Source organism: Peromyscus maniculatus, chromosome 9, assembly GCF_049852395.1.
Source record: "Peromyscus maniculatus bairdii isolate BWxNUB_F1_BW_parent chromosome 9, HU_Pman_BW_mat_3.1, whole genome shotgun sequence".
Taxonomy (NCBI): domain Eukaryota; kingdom Metazoa; phylum Chordata; class Mammalia; order Rodentia; family Cricetidae; genus Peromyscus; species Peromyscus maniculatus.
Window position 1 is genome coordinate 54,081,924 of NC_134860.1, and position 14,350 is coordinate 54,096,273.

The 14,350-nt window shown below is 39.8% G+C and overlaps 1 protein-coding gene across 1 annotated transcript in view; it reads left to right on the forward strand.

The window, feature by feature from the left end:
* Positions 1-14,350, forward strand: part of Rnf17 (ring finger protein 17) — a 120,323-nt gene that overhangs the window by 89,314 nt on the left and 16,659 nt on the right. Inside the window, exons 27-28 of the mRNA XM_006993462.4 lie at positions 9,160-9,323; positions 13,077-13,196. Coding sequence (XP_006993524.2) covers positions 9,160-9,323; positions 13,077-13,196 — 284 coding nt within the window. The remainder of the gene's footprint in view (positions 1-9,159; positions 9,324-13,076; positions 13,197-14,350) is intronic.

The window sequence follows — 14,350 nt, forward strand, 5'->3', positions numbered from 1 at the left end:
TTTGCAGGACCTCTGGCTTGTTATATGGGTGTTAGGATTTAAACTCTGACCATCATGATTTCTCAGCAAGCACTCTTGAGCTCTCTCTCCAGCCACCTAAATTCTTTTTAGACTCTTTCTTAGAAAAACATCCTTATCAAAATCCAACACAAAATTTTGTAACCTAACAAAACTTGTCATAAAATTCAATGAATATTGTTTTATATTGTTTATTTAATGGGATTAATCCATGGAGTCAATTTAATAATCAAAGGAATTTATTTGGGGGTAAACTTACAACCACAGGAGACCATTTGTCATAGGATCTGGGAAAGCTGAGCTATGTATGTCCCACACTAAACAGCTTGGTCCAAGACCTCAGCATCCAAAACCACAAGGTAACCAAGAAGAGCAGGCGTACGTGCATCCCCAGTCTTAAGGGTCCTTGGTGACCCCACCCCAGGGGCAGGTACCTCAAGGTCATAGGCAAATGTAACAGCTACAGCTGCCTCACTAGGGGCAGTGCTTCAGGGCATGTCTGAAACAGCTATCCACTACATCTCCCCGTTTTGTCTAAATAAGAAAGTTCTAACCTAACATAAAACTATATGCAATAGGAATGATTACCAAGGAGGAAAAAAAGGTAATAACATAAACGAATGGAACTACAACCAACAAGAACAACATCAAACGAGACACATACTAAAATCCAGAGAATGTCCATAGGTAAATGGTAAGTTAGAGAGATTATTCCAAAAACTGCCCTATCCTTGAAGAATCTGAATCTAGTACTTAGTATGTTCTAGCTAAGATACGAGAAGATTGTAACTGTAACTGTTAGTCTTCAACCCCATTAAAGACCTGAGAAGGAATATAACAATACCTGAGAAAACAGGAAATGCATGCAAGCAACTTTCAAAAATATTTCAAGAATAGACAGCTGGCAGCCTGGACAGTCACCTAAAGTTTCTCAGCACTGTTGGGGAATCCAATTTGGCTATAGGCCTAGAATATCTGATAGACCATTTTCAGAAGCAGGAATTTTGAAAGACCATCTTATCCTGTCTTGGCAGAGTTCAGTAGCTGCTTTTCCTTGTGTCCTGCTCATCCAAAAAGGACATTTGTACTGTCAGCAGTCACGGTAAGGGCAGTTCTTTGCCCAGCAGGCCATTATGCACCAAGAAAAAGTCAAACTTCCAAACAGAGTGTCTTAAGCTCAACATTCTCTTGTGATCAGATCAGTGCTGTCAAGAGCAATCATGTCTCATATCAGCAGAATTCTAAGTTATTTAAATGCCATATTCTTTAGGTCTATGAAGTGTTTGAAGATTATCTGTCCATCTGACCCATGTGTCTATAAATCTGGACAACCTAACTAACATAACTATAGAGATGACAAGCAAGGGTGACTATAAATCTGCAAGTCTTTTCTACCTAAATAACCTAAGGAATAAGGCTTCATATAAACAAGGTAAACAGTCTGTAAACAAATGTACAGTAAAAGGACAATGATCTCAAAATTGTGATAATACACTCTTAAACAGAGGTAGAAGTATATAGTGCAATATGCAATATGACAACAATCCTAAATATGTAGCAATATATAAAATATTCTAAACAGAGGTAGAACATACATACAATAGGAAAAATATAATTTTACATTTGTATCAAGATACAAAATATTTCAAATAGGAGTAGAAATATATGTACATAACAACAAATATAGTTCTGTATTTGTATCAATATACAAATTATCTTAAATAAGAATATAAAAATAGTTTACATTTGTATCAATATACAAGAATACATAACAGTGCCAATTATCTAAGCCTTATATTTTACTAAATCAGTTTACTAGTATATATAATTACCTTAATATCCTATACCTATCCATTCCCTTTTTTCTTTTGTTAAGGAGAATACTGAGTCTAATATTTTCTTCCACCCCCAAACCTATAACCATCATCCATAACCCTGAGAAACATGAAACTTTTTGAGAAAGAGCGTGGTTTTCTTAGAATTGCTTCCTGCTGTTTAGGGAGAGACAGTATCTCTGTGGGGTCCTGTAAGAAAGCTCAGATAGTTAGGTCTCAATTGGACTAACTGTAGATTCTGTAGCCAATCTCAGAGTAATGGGTCAGGTTGTCTGAGATTCTGGCTACAAATGTAGTATAATGGACCATCTCATCTTGGAACTGTCCTGTAGAGATTTTAGTCCAAGGTTGATCACAGGAATTTATTTGGGGAGTAAACTCACAACCACAGGAGATTTATCATAGGATCCAGGAAAGCTGAGCTATGTATGTCCCACACTAAACATCTTGGTCCAAGACCTCAGCATCTAGAACCACGGGGCAGCCAAGAAGAGCAGGTGTACACGCATCCCCAGTCCTAAGGGTCCTCGGTGACCCCACCCCAGGGGCAGGTACCTCAAGGTCATAGGCAGATATAACAGCTACAGCTGCCTCACTAGGGGCAGTGCTTCAGGGCATGTCTGAAACAGCTAACCACTGCATTTATTCTCTAAAATTCTGGTTTAAAGATCAGAAATGTTAGTGTTGTGGTCAAAGCAAAATAAAAAAATTTCAATGTTTTATGAAATTTACTTAACAGATTCAAATATAACATTTTAATAGGCTTTAAAGAAAGTTCAAGTCTGTGTAAGGCCATATGTGTGCCACAGCATACATATGAAGATCAGAAGAGAGCTTTTGTGAATGGGTTCTTTTTCTACTGTGGGATCTGGGAATCAAACTCAGATGGTCAGGTCTGCATAGCAAGCACTTTTACCCACTAGCCATCTTTCCTGCAAGCCTCCATCTTAAGAGAAAACATTGTTTAGGTTTTTTTTCTTTTTAAAGATTATGTTATTTGCATTTATATGTATGTGTCTGTCATATGTGTGCTGGTACCAGAGGAAGAAAGAGGGTGTTGGATCCCCTGGAGTTGGAGTTACCAACAGTTGTGAGCCTCTAGTGTGGGGATTGAGTCCTTTGGAAGAGCAGCAAGCACTCTTAACTACTAAGCGCAATCTCCAGCCCCCATTTTAATAGATTTTTAAGAAATTAAGCATACCTAATATGGGACTGGAAAGATGGCTCAGAGGTTAAGAGCACTAGCTTCTCTTCCTCAGAGGTCCTAAATTCAATTTCCAGCAGCCATCTATAATGAGGTCTGGTGCCCTCTTCTGGCCTGCAGGCATACATGCAGGCAGAACACTGTATATACAATAAACAAATAAAAATAAATAAATAGAATACCTCAATGTTTACTGTAGGGCAGTAAGGATTTGTCAGGTCTTTGAACAGGTAATTAAATGTAAAATATATTTATGTTAAAATAAAAGAAATTAAGATCACCTGATTTTATTCTAAACCTCTTATTTAGTTATTTTTAATTGTGTGTGTGTGTGTGTGTGTTGGGGGAGGTATACATGTGTGTTTGGATGCCCATAGAGATCTTAAGGCATTAGATCTGTTGGAGTTACAAGTGTTTGCCAGCCACCCCAACCAAGCTCAGGTCCTATACAAGAACACTATAGCCATTTCCCCAGACCCATAAACCTATTTATTTATTTTTATGTAAATGGGGGTGGGGTGGCTCTGTGAAGACCAGTGGAGGGAGTCAGATCCTTTGGAGCTGACATAAGTAGTTTGTAAGCTGGGCTGTAGACCTCTGGAAGGGTAGTGAGTACTATTAAACACTAAACATCTTTTCAAAACTTTTTCTGTAAATCAGTTTTGCTAGATCTTTTGTAACCATACAGGAGGTTTTGTTTTGTTTACTTTTCCCCTCAGCCTTAGGTTCCAAAATTAACATTTCAAAAAACTGGATCCCATAGTTAACACTTGAATAACTTCATTTCAGTTAAGCCTGACTGAAATAAAAACCTTGAATCACCACATTTATTTAAGAAAGAAAAAAAGTAGGCAACAGTTCCTAGAAGTCCAAAAGTCATCTTTAAAATGTTCATATTTTTAAATTAGACATACCAAGAATAATTTTAGTATGCAGTGATTCTTTTAAAAAGAAAAAAAGCTAAATATACATTTAGTAGTTACTTTTAGGAATCTTAGAGGCAGATTAAGTTTTTAATCCCATTCTCTTTTGACATGTAATTCCTGTGAGATTGCTGCATCTCATGTGGCCAGACACTTCAAGATTTCAGTTAAAACCCAAGTTACCTAGAGATGCCTAGAGAGCCAGAGGGAGCATAGAGTCTCCATAGAGTCCCAGGGACACCCAATGTAGATAAATCTCTAATGCTACAACCATTAAATTTTCAGCCTTCATTAGACAACTGTCAGAGATCCACATTAAAACACAAAATGACACGAGCTTTAAGTCAGAAGCACTCTTAAAGTGTGTGTGTGTGTGTGTGTGTGTGTGTGTGTGTGTGTGTGTGTGTGTGTGTGTGTTGTTTTGTTTGAGACAGAGTCTCACCTAGTCTTCTTGGCTAGCCTGGAACTTGCTGTGTAGCAAATGGTGACTGCAAATTCATAGAGATATCTATTTCTGCCTCCCAACTGTTGGATTAAAGGCATGTGTCACCCAGCAGACTCAGGACTAGTCAGCTAAAATTCTCCCTTAGAGCCACCAAAATACCATAGGCTTAGTATTCTCCATGTTCCCCAAAAATTATAATAGAGCTGTCTCAAGTTTTTGTTGTTTGTTTGTTTCTCTGTGAAGCCCTGGCTATCCTGAAACACTTTGTAGACCAGGCTGGCCTTGAACTCAACAGAGATCCACCTGCCTCTGCCTCTTGAGAACTGGGATTAGAGGCATGCACCCACCCAGCTGGCTAGATCTCTCACATTTTTATTCAAATTCAAATATAAGCAAGACAAGTTTCCCAAGAGTCTTCATCTTGATTCCACAGCACAGCAAAGGAATGACTATTCAAGCCTCTGACAGTGAAGATACTTTATCTCATATCAGCTTATACTGTAAACTGACCCAAGAAAGAGCCAAATGGTTCAGACATGGAGATAAAAACTAAGCCAAACTCTAAAGGTGCATGCCAAATCAGGCTACACTGAAAAGCAAAGTGAATGCTCTGCCAAACTGAGTCTGCACTTCGCTGTTACATAACAGCCACTCAGCACACAATTCAATGTCCTCAAATCCGACAGGCATTTCAAACACCCCTTCCTTAGTACATGGTACCAAGAGCACAAACAAACCAAGGTCCTGACCATAAGGGTTTAAGCTTAAAGGTGGAGAGGAGTCTTCAGCATCAAGGGGTGCTGGGGATTTCAAAGAGCACTGTTAATTGTAAGTGGAGCTTTACAGCAGAAGCAAATAGGCCAAGCTCAGGTACTGATGTAGAAGAAACTCAAGTAATAGAGTTGATGTTTCTAAAGGATTTACTAATAAACTTGCATAGGAGACATTAAGTCACACAAAGTAGACTTGGGGGCTGCCTCCAAAATCCCCCAAAGTTAAGTAGTGTGCTAGCCAGACTGTTAGAGATAGGCAAAATTCAGGATGCTAGGATGTAGTATTTATTCACCAGAATTGACCAGCCCTTAGTCTCCATTCCCATAACAAGGAGACAGCTCTGACTTACAACCTGCTATCAGAGATGTCTCTAAACAGTCAAAGGGACAGCACAAAGTGACAACCATCTTTAAGTCCTGGCCTGCCATAAGGTCCCCAGTTACCTTCTTAAGAAAAGCATAATTTTCCAGGTGGGTAAGAGGACCCTGGGCAGCAGCTGTTCGAAAAATGACAACACTGGTGTATTTAAAAATAATCTTGGCAATTGTATCTTTGCAGTGTAAATCACCCATATGCCTAAATGGCCAGATTTGCAATCTCTAGTTTCTGTTTAAATTGTTCAACATGTAAACTAAGACCCAGACCTAAAAGAAATTAAAGAAGGATAAGCCCAAGATGTACCTAAGTTAATAACATCTTCTGTCTGTGGCCAGCTCCTCTTTGGGCATTAGCCAATATCTCCTTTTCCAGAGTGTAAGGTAAATTCTCAAGGGTGGGGATAGGCACATATTTCTGCTAAGGTACCAGTCCTGAAGAGTCAAGGAAGAACTAGAAGACTAGAGATTGAGCTTGCTTTGCTGTTAGAGTGTTTGCTTAACTTGCTTAAAGCCCTGGATATGGATCCCTGGTTCCATGAAAAATCCTTTTCTATTCTGAGATCAGAAACATATTCTACTGAATGATTTTATAGAAGACATCTATAATTCTGCTTTTTTAATTTTTCTCTTTTTGTTGTTTTTTATTTTGTTTTTATGTTTTGTTTTGCTTGTTTTTATATGTCATTAGACGTATTTTTTCTTTTCTCTCTTTTTTTTTTTTAATGTTTTGAGATAGCATTTAACTATGTGGCCCAGGTTAGCCTTTGATTTGAGTCTCTTGGAACTGCTTCCCAAGTGGTAGGATTATAGGAATGTATTACTGGACCTGGCCTTATAAATTTGTTTTTCATTTAAGTCTTTTTGTTTTAGTTTCTTTGTTTTTTGGTTTTTGGTTTTTGTTTTGTTTTGTTTGTTTTTTTGGTTTGTTTGTTTGTTTTTCGAGACAGGGTTTCTCCATATAGTTTTGGTGACTGTCCTGGATCTCGCTCTAGGCCAGACTGGCCTCGAACTCACAGAGATCTGCCTGGCTCTGCCTCCCGAGTGCTGGGATTAAAGGCGTGTGCTTTAATCACAGCTGCCCGGCTCATTTAAGTCTTTAAAGTATTCCAGAATTGATTTTTAGAGAGCTGTAAAGAAGACATTCAGTTTGATTTTGTGAAGATTGAATAATTTTGACATCCCATTTGCTTAGTATGCTTCACTTTCCCCAATGCTAGGTAGTACTGCCTTTACCATTCTCAACAGTGTGGTTACCTGCACAGGATCTGCAAAGACCACACCAGTTGACACATAGAATAGATAGAGGAAATTTCCACAAGCCCCCACCCCAAGGTGAATAGCCATATACACACATACAAATGTACCAAAAAGCTCATGAATTAAGGGGGGAGGGATGGGAAGAGTTGGATCAGGGAGAGGGAGGTGGAAAGGATGCAAAAACAGTGTAAAAGCACAAAATTCTTAGATTAGAATATTCTGTATATGTATGGATTTTTCTAAACAATTCTCGTTTATTCTCTCTGTCCTGGCACCTTTACTAAAGTATTACCCTTAATCATACTATAGTCTTTTCCCTCTTCAATATATATTGTGTAGTGTGCACATAGTTACTTGTTCTATGTCCCATATGTCAGTGCAAAACGCAGCTCTTGCTCCAGTGGGAATGAAAAAAAATCATTTATTCTGAACAATATATGAGTGACCATGGCTCAGGAACATGGATTCAAGTTTCCCTGAATGACACGTTCCAGTGTAGAAGTGGTTGCATTATTTTTTTTAATACTCACGTAACAAAAGGTCATAAATCAGTGTATTTGGATGCTCTCTATGAAAATAGAAAACAAAAGTTTGAATTTTTTAAAATAAGAAGTCACAGCAAATGTCGGCAAGTTCCTGAGGCTGCCTGGGGTTTGTGTGCAAATGCAATGTGTGCTTTCGAAATGATCCCTAACTCATGTAACTCTAGCACTCACAGACTTAGGCTCAGGCGCTCCATTAGGGAGATAGCTGATGATGAGGGTTTGGTAGCTATGAATTTACTGACATTTTCCTCCCATTTGTTGAGTACCTGAAAGAGTAAGCCTGTGAATAATTGAGATGTAGAATAACAACAACTAATCTAGAAGCTTTATTTGACATATTTAATCATTAACTAAAACTGTTTGACTGTCATGAACTGATACCCTGTCTAGGCCTCTTGGGTACCAGTAATGTGGGTAGATGCTGTCAGACCCAATTTACAGAGAACAAACTCAGGCTTATACACCTACCTAAGATAGCAGAACTAAAGAAGCAAAAATGAAGTGATCACTGACTCCAGAGCTTGCCTTCAATGGAGTCAGTTATAAGGGGGCATATAGATACTGTGGAAATAATGAGGCAATTTGTAGTAGAAAGAAAAATGGGGCTGGGCTGAGGAGATAGTTCAGTCAGTAAAGTGCTTGCCAGGCAGCATATGGACCTCAGTTATGTCTCCAGAACCCACAAAAGAAGCCACATGTGGGGTTGAAAAGATGGCTCAGTGGGTCAAGTGCTTGCTGAGCAAAGATGCGGTCTTGAGCCCAGGCACCGAGCACCCACCTAAAACCTGGGGCAGAAGCACATGTCAGGAAACCCAAAGCTGGGAGCATGGGTAAGTAGACTCTGGGGATTCACTAGCCAGCCCAGTCTAGCTACCTAAAACAGTGAGTTCCATGTTCAGTAAGAGACCCCTTCTCAGACAGTGAGGTGAAGAAGCAATTGAGGAAAGAATCTGGCCATCAATGTCAGGCTCCACGAACTCTCACATGGGCACGCACACATAACACACACACTATTAGAAAATACTACTTTTTTTTTGTTTGTTTGTTTGTTTTTTTTGGTTTTTTCGAGACAGGGTTTCTCTGTGTAGCTTTGCGCCTTTCCTGGAACTCACTTGGTAGCCCAGGCTGGCCTCGAACTCACAGAGATCCGCCTGCCTCTGCCTCCCGAGTGCTGGGATTAAAGGCATGCGCCACCACCGCCCGGCATACTTCTTTTTTTTTAGAAAGCTAGGCATGGTAGCACTGAGTAGACAGTGACAAGTGAATCTTTAAGGCTCGCTGGTCAGCCAGCCTAATCTTTATAGCTAGTTCCTCGATAGTGCAAGGCCCTGTCTCAGTAAGACTGGGAATGACATTTGAGGTTGTCTTCTGACCTCTGTATGCACTTTCACACATGTGTACACACAAAAGTTAGAATTCTAACTTGTATCTTCAGTATTATCTCTCCCTAAGCATAGACTAATACAAGACTTGTGCTATACTTACTGTGCTGTCAAAGTGACACCTTAAACTCATAGTTCTTCCATGTTAGCTTATCTGTTTAATTGAAAAGAGTGCTTTATGATATTTGTAATCTCAGAATAGCAAAGTGTTTATGTGCTGTTCGTAAAATTTTAAAAACATGTATTAAGTGTTGACTGAATTAAATATTTATAAAAATTTTATTGGAAACTTGGTCATAATTCTTTGTATTACCTAAGTTAGGAAGTTAGTAGGTTGCTGGTGAGAAGTAACTAATAACACATTTCCTAAGTGTATTATATTTTCAATAAATTCTACAGAGTTTGAGCTCATCAAAATGATGGATGAAATTCAAAGTAATTTAAAGTGCCTTGGTCTTTTGGAGCCATACATCTGGAAAAAGGGAGAACCTTGTGCAGTGAGAGGATCTGATACTTTGTGGTACCGCGGCAAAGTCATGGAGGTTGTGGGAGGCACCATCAGGGTGAGTCTAAACACTAGAGTACGTGGCCAGACTTCAGATTAAAACACCTTTTGGTGAACTTAGGAAAATCAAATACACTATATTATACTGTTGTTTGTAACAAGGATTTTCCTTTTTATTTTCTTTTTGTTGCTCTTGGTATTTTCGTTCTGTTTGGGTTTTGGTGTTAAAACACAGTCTCTTATGTAGGCCATCCATGCAATTTGGGATCCTCCCACCTCAGCCTCCCAAATGCCAGTATTACAGACCTGCACCACTAGACCCAGCCTTTGTTTTCAAATATATTAGAAACCGAATAATGAAGAAATCATTGCAGGTGGGATATGTGACTACTAGTGCCTAATGGACATACCACTTAGCTTAACTGGTAGCCCTATGTAATAGCACCTCTGTTATTATTAAGTAAAACAGCTTATTCTCTGACATGTTAATTAGCTCCCTGGCTAATCTTTTCAAGTTATGGGTTAGTTTACCTTACAGAACAGTGAGGTAGCGCTTACATTTCTTTCAGAATCTTTAAAAATTGCTTCATGAATTGAAAAATGAAAATATAAAATAGAGATATAAATACTTCAATTTACCAAGTAAAGTGATGAAATTGGTTATTTCATCAGCTATATAATACTGGAAATTTTTACTACTAATTGGGGTGGGGTAAAATATTAAAGAGAAGCATTTTGCATTTTTTTTTCCAGAGCTGAGGACTGAACCCAGGGCCTTGTACTTGCTAGGCAAGCACTCTACCACTGAGCTAAATCCCCAACCCAACATTTTGCATTTTAATTTAAACAGAAATTTACCTTGTTTCGTGATGGTACCTAATAGTTACATAGTGGAAGTTTCAGCTTCTTTCACATGTGTAAATTTTATAGAATTAACATGCCTCCCCAGTGAGAAATCACACCACGCACTTAGTGATTAATAAGGAAAGAACTCTTTTTTTTTCTCTCTCTTTTTTTATTTATTATGTATACAGCATAGATGACTGCAGACCAGAAGAGGGCGCCAGATCTCATTACAGGTGGTTGTGAACCACCATGTGGTTGGTGGGAATTGAACTCCGGACCTCTGGAAAGGCAGTCAGTGCTCTTAAACGCTGAGCCATCTCTCCAGCCCGAAAGAACTCTTGAATAATAGGGCACAACTGGTTCTGGCTAATGCATGAAAGGGAGCCAGCTCTGAACAGAAAGTTTTATGAGCTTATATACACCTTAGGCTTATACATTCCATGTGTGCTATTATTTTTACCTCTCATTCAGGTCTCCACTCCAGGTCACTCTTGGAACATGTTAAACAGAGACAGGAGACTGCAAGTCTGGCCACTTGGGCAGATAGGAGATTTACATGGCAAGGATATTGTTAGAATTATTTCCTAAGTACACACACCAATGTTGTTCTTTTCCAATAGCTGTTACTCACAGTCATCTTGCCCACCTGGCAGAATTATGCTTCTCCTGATAGAGAGTAGGGGACTTAGTGGAGGCTAGGACTTAGTAATAGTTGTGACTCAGGGCTCAGCCATTAGGCTGCTCCTTAGAGGCATGTGTTAGTTAGTTAGTTAGTTAGTTAGTTAGTTAGTTAGTTAGTTAGTTAGTTAGTTAGTTAGTTAGTTTTTCAAGATAGGGTTTTTCTGTGTAGCTCTGCGCCTTTCCTGGACCTCGCTTTGTAGACCAGGCTGGCCTTGAACTCACAGAGATTCGCCTGCCTCTGCCTCCCGAGTGCTGGGATTAAAGGCGTGTGCCACCACCGTCCAGCGAGGCATGTTTTTAAATAAAAGGGTAGGCTTAATAGCCTGTTGGAAGTCGGGGTTGTCTCTTGGTGTTGTGGGAATGGAGCCTAATTGGAGAAATCTTAGTGCAGAAACCAGCTCTAAGCTTCAGTTATGGTGCAGGATTTTCTTTCCTAGAGCTTCTAACAAGCCTGGCTAATGCACAGCTAATCTTCCAACTGTATTGGAAGCAGCACTCCTTTAGCTAAATTCAACTTTGTGTAACTTATTATTTTCTATGCAGTTTACTTTATAGCATCAGTTTTACTCCTTCAAGTTTCTTCTGCATCATGAACACAGTTACCACACTGAAAAACATTTGGAGAGATGTTATTTTCCTAGGCTATGCAGAGAAATCCTACCTCAAAAGCAAACAAACAAAAAAAAACCTTATTAGTATTCCTTATTTTAAGACAGTTTAACAATTGAATGATCAAAAGAAAAGCATTTCAAAAAAAGCTAGCTGAGGTATTTAATACTCAATGGTTTTGGTTTTGTTTTTAAAGTTTTGTTTTTATTTCAAATTATGCACCTGTTCATATGTAGATGTGTGCAAGTGAGTGCAGGTGCCTTTGGCGGTCAGATCCCCAGAAGCTGGAATTACAGGTGGCTTGATGTGGTTGCTAGGAATCTTAACTAGGGTCTTCTGGAAGAGCTGCACATGCTCTTGGCTGCTAGGCCATCTCTGCAGCCCTGTTGTAGTGTACTATTTGTGCGTAGGCGTGGGGTCACACGTGCACCACTACATGCATGTAGAAGTCAGGGGAAACTGGAGTCAGTTCTCTCCTTCCACCTTTACATGGGTTTCAGGAAGTTAACTCAGACTATCAGGCTTACTCATCAAGCACTTCATCTGCTGAGTTGTCTTACCAGCTCCTTAGTACCCAAGTTTTAAAAATAATAATAGAAAGGTTTGATTTATAGGCTACCTGTATGAAAACCTCTTTTAACAGTTGTTTCATTCTCTATGGGATGAGGGAATATAGATTTTCTTTTTCTTTTTTTTTTTTTTTTTTTTTTAATGTCTCAGTATGTAGGTCTGATGTGTAGAGCAGGCTGGCTTCTAACTCATAGAGATCCAGCTGCCTCTATTCCTGGGTGCTGGGATGTCCTGCTATTGGGTACAAACTTTTTGCTTGTTTTGTCCTTTTGAGACTGTGTAGCCTAAGAAGGCCTCAAGTCCAAGGCCCTGCCTCAGCCCCCCAAGTGCTGAGTTTCCTGACAGGTGCCTGTGCCTTCCGTTCCTTTGTTCCCGTTTGTTGTTTGACACGGGGTCTTGCTGTTCAGCCGTGGCTGGCATGAAACACGCTGTGCTGTGCGGCCGGACTGTTCTTGAATTTATGGCAGTCCTGCCTCTCTCCCAGATGCCAGAGTTAGATCTGCACCAGGAGACCCAGAGGTTTGGTTGCTTTTTAAACTTTAAGATTTTATTTATCATATCAGGGGTGTGTTAGGAAGGATGCTTCCTGTCACATGTGGCCATCAGAGGACAGCTTTGTGGAGTCAGTTCTTTCCTTTCACCTTTGTACGTGTTCCAGGGATCAAACTCAGGTCTTCAGTCTTGGAGTGGGGGAGTGTATGTCTGTGCACCATGTGCATACAATGCCCCCAGGAGCCAGAAGACAGTGTCAGATCCCCTGGAACAGGAGTTATAGACAGTTGTGAGCCATCGTGTGGGTGCTAGAGATTGATTGACTCCAGGTCCTCTAGAAGAGCAGCTGGTGCTCTTTACTGATAGGCCATAACATCCTACCCCTATCCTACTTTTTAAAACTAGAAAATCCCCTTTGTCATCCAGCTTTTAGTAATTTTTTTTTCAAGACAGGGTTTCTCTGTGTAGCCCTGACTGGCCTGGGACTTCCTCTGTAGACCAGGCTGGCCTCGAACTTAGAGATCCTCCTGCCTCTGCTAGGATTAAAGGCATGTACCACACCACCCAGCTTAGTAATAAATCTTAACCAGAAAAATCACTTGGTCTGTTTCAGGTGCAGTATTTAGATCGTGGGTTCACTGAGAAGATTCCACAGTGCCATCTTTATCCTATTTTGCTGTATCCTGATACACCCCAGTTTTGTATTCCCTGTCAGCTCTATCAGACCTTACCGGTGAGCATAGAAGTATATGGGCAGTTAATTTTAAATATTGTCTTATATTAGTAATATTTTAGAAATTAATGTATATAATTAAATCCCTTTCTTTCTTTTTTTTTTTTTTTTTTTTTTTTTTTTGGTTTTTCGAGGCAGGGTTTCTCTTTGTAGCTTTGCGCCTTTCCTGGAACTCACTTGGTAGACCAGGCTGGCCTCGAACTCACAGAGATCCCCCTGCCTGCCTCTGCCTCCCGAGTGCTGGGATTAAAGGCGTGCGCCACCACCGCCCGGCCTTTAAATCCCTTTCAATTGTAATACAATTTTTTCTTTTTAAGTTTTATTGTTGTTGGTTTTGTTTTTGTTTATAACAGGGTCTCACTGTGTAGCCTTGGCTGTCCTGAAACTCACTAAGTAGACCAGCTGACCTCATACTCATAGAAATCCTCCTGCCTTTGCCTCCCAAGTGCTGGGATTAAAGACATGTACCACCATACCTGGCAAAGGGTTTGTGTTTGTTTTTAATGTGTCGGAGTGCTTGGCCTGCTTGTATGTAAATGCACCATATGCATGCAGTACTCACAGTGGCCAGGAGAGGGAGTCGAGTCCAAGGAACTGGAGTTACAGATGCTTGTTAACCAACATGTAGGTGCTGGGAACCAACCCAGGTCCTTTGGAAGAACAGTAAGTGCTCATAACCACTGAGTTCTTTCTCTAGCCCTCATCCAGCAATATAAATTTTAAAAATAAATACCTACAAGTAAAATCTCAAAGGCCTTTAATAAGGAAGACTACAAAATTATACTGCAATTTATAAAACCTGTGAGTAAATGGCAGCAAAGCATTTGGTCATACTCTGCTGAGACGGTCCTTAGCAGTTATTTCTTCTTTTTTAACAATAACAAAGCTCAAACTATAAACTCCTTTCCTGTTGCAGTTTCTGGGGCTCCAGGGTTAGGAATGGCTCAGCTGGGTGGTTTGGAATTGAGTCCTTTGTGATAGTGAGTCATGTCACTGAAGTAGATCCATTCACAGGATCCCTGGAGATCCATGAGCTACTTCCAAAGGACTCATCACATGGCTGTTTTCTTGTCTAGAGGCTCTGCCATGTTAAGAAATATGTCCATTGGTGAATATATACTTTTGGCCTATATAAGCACTGCATGGGTATATTG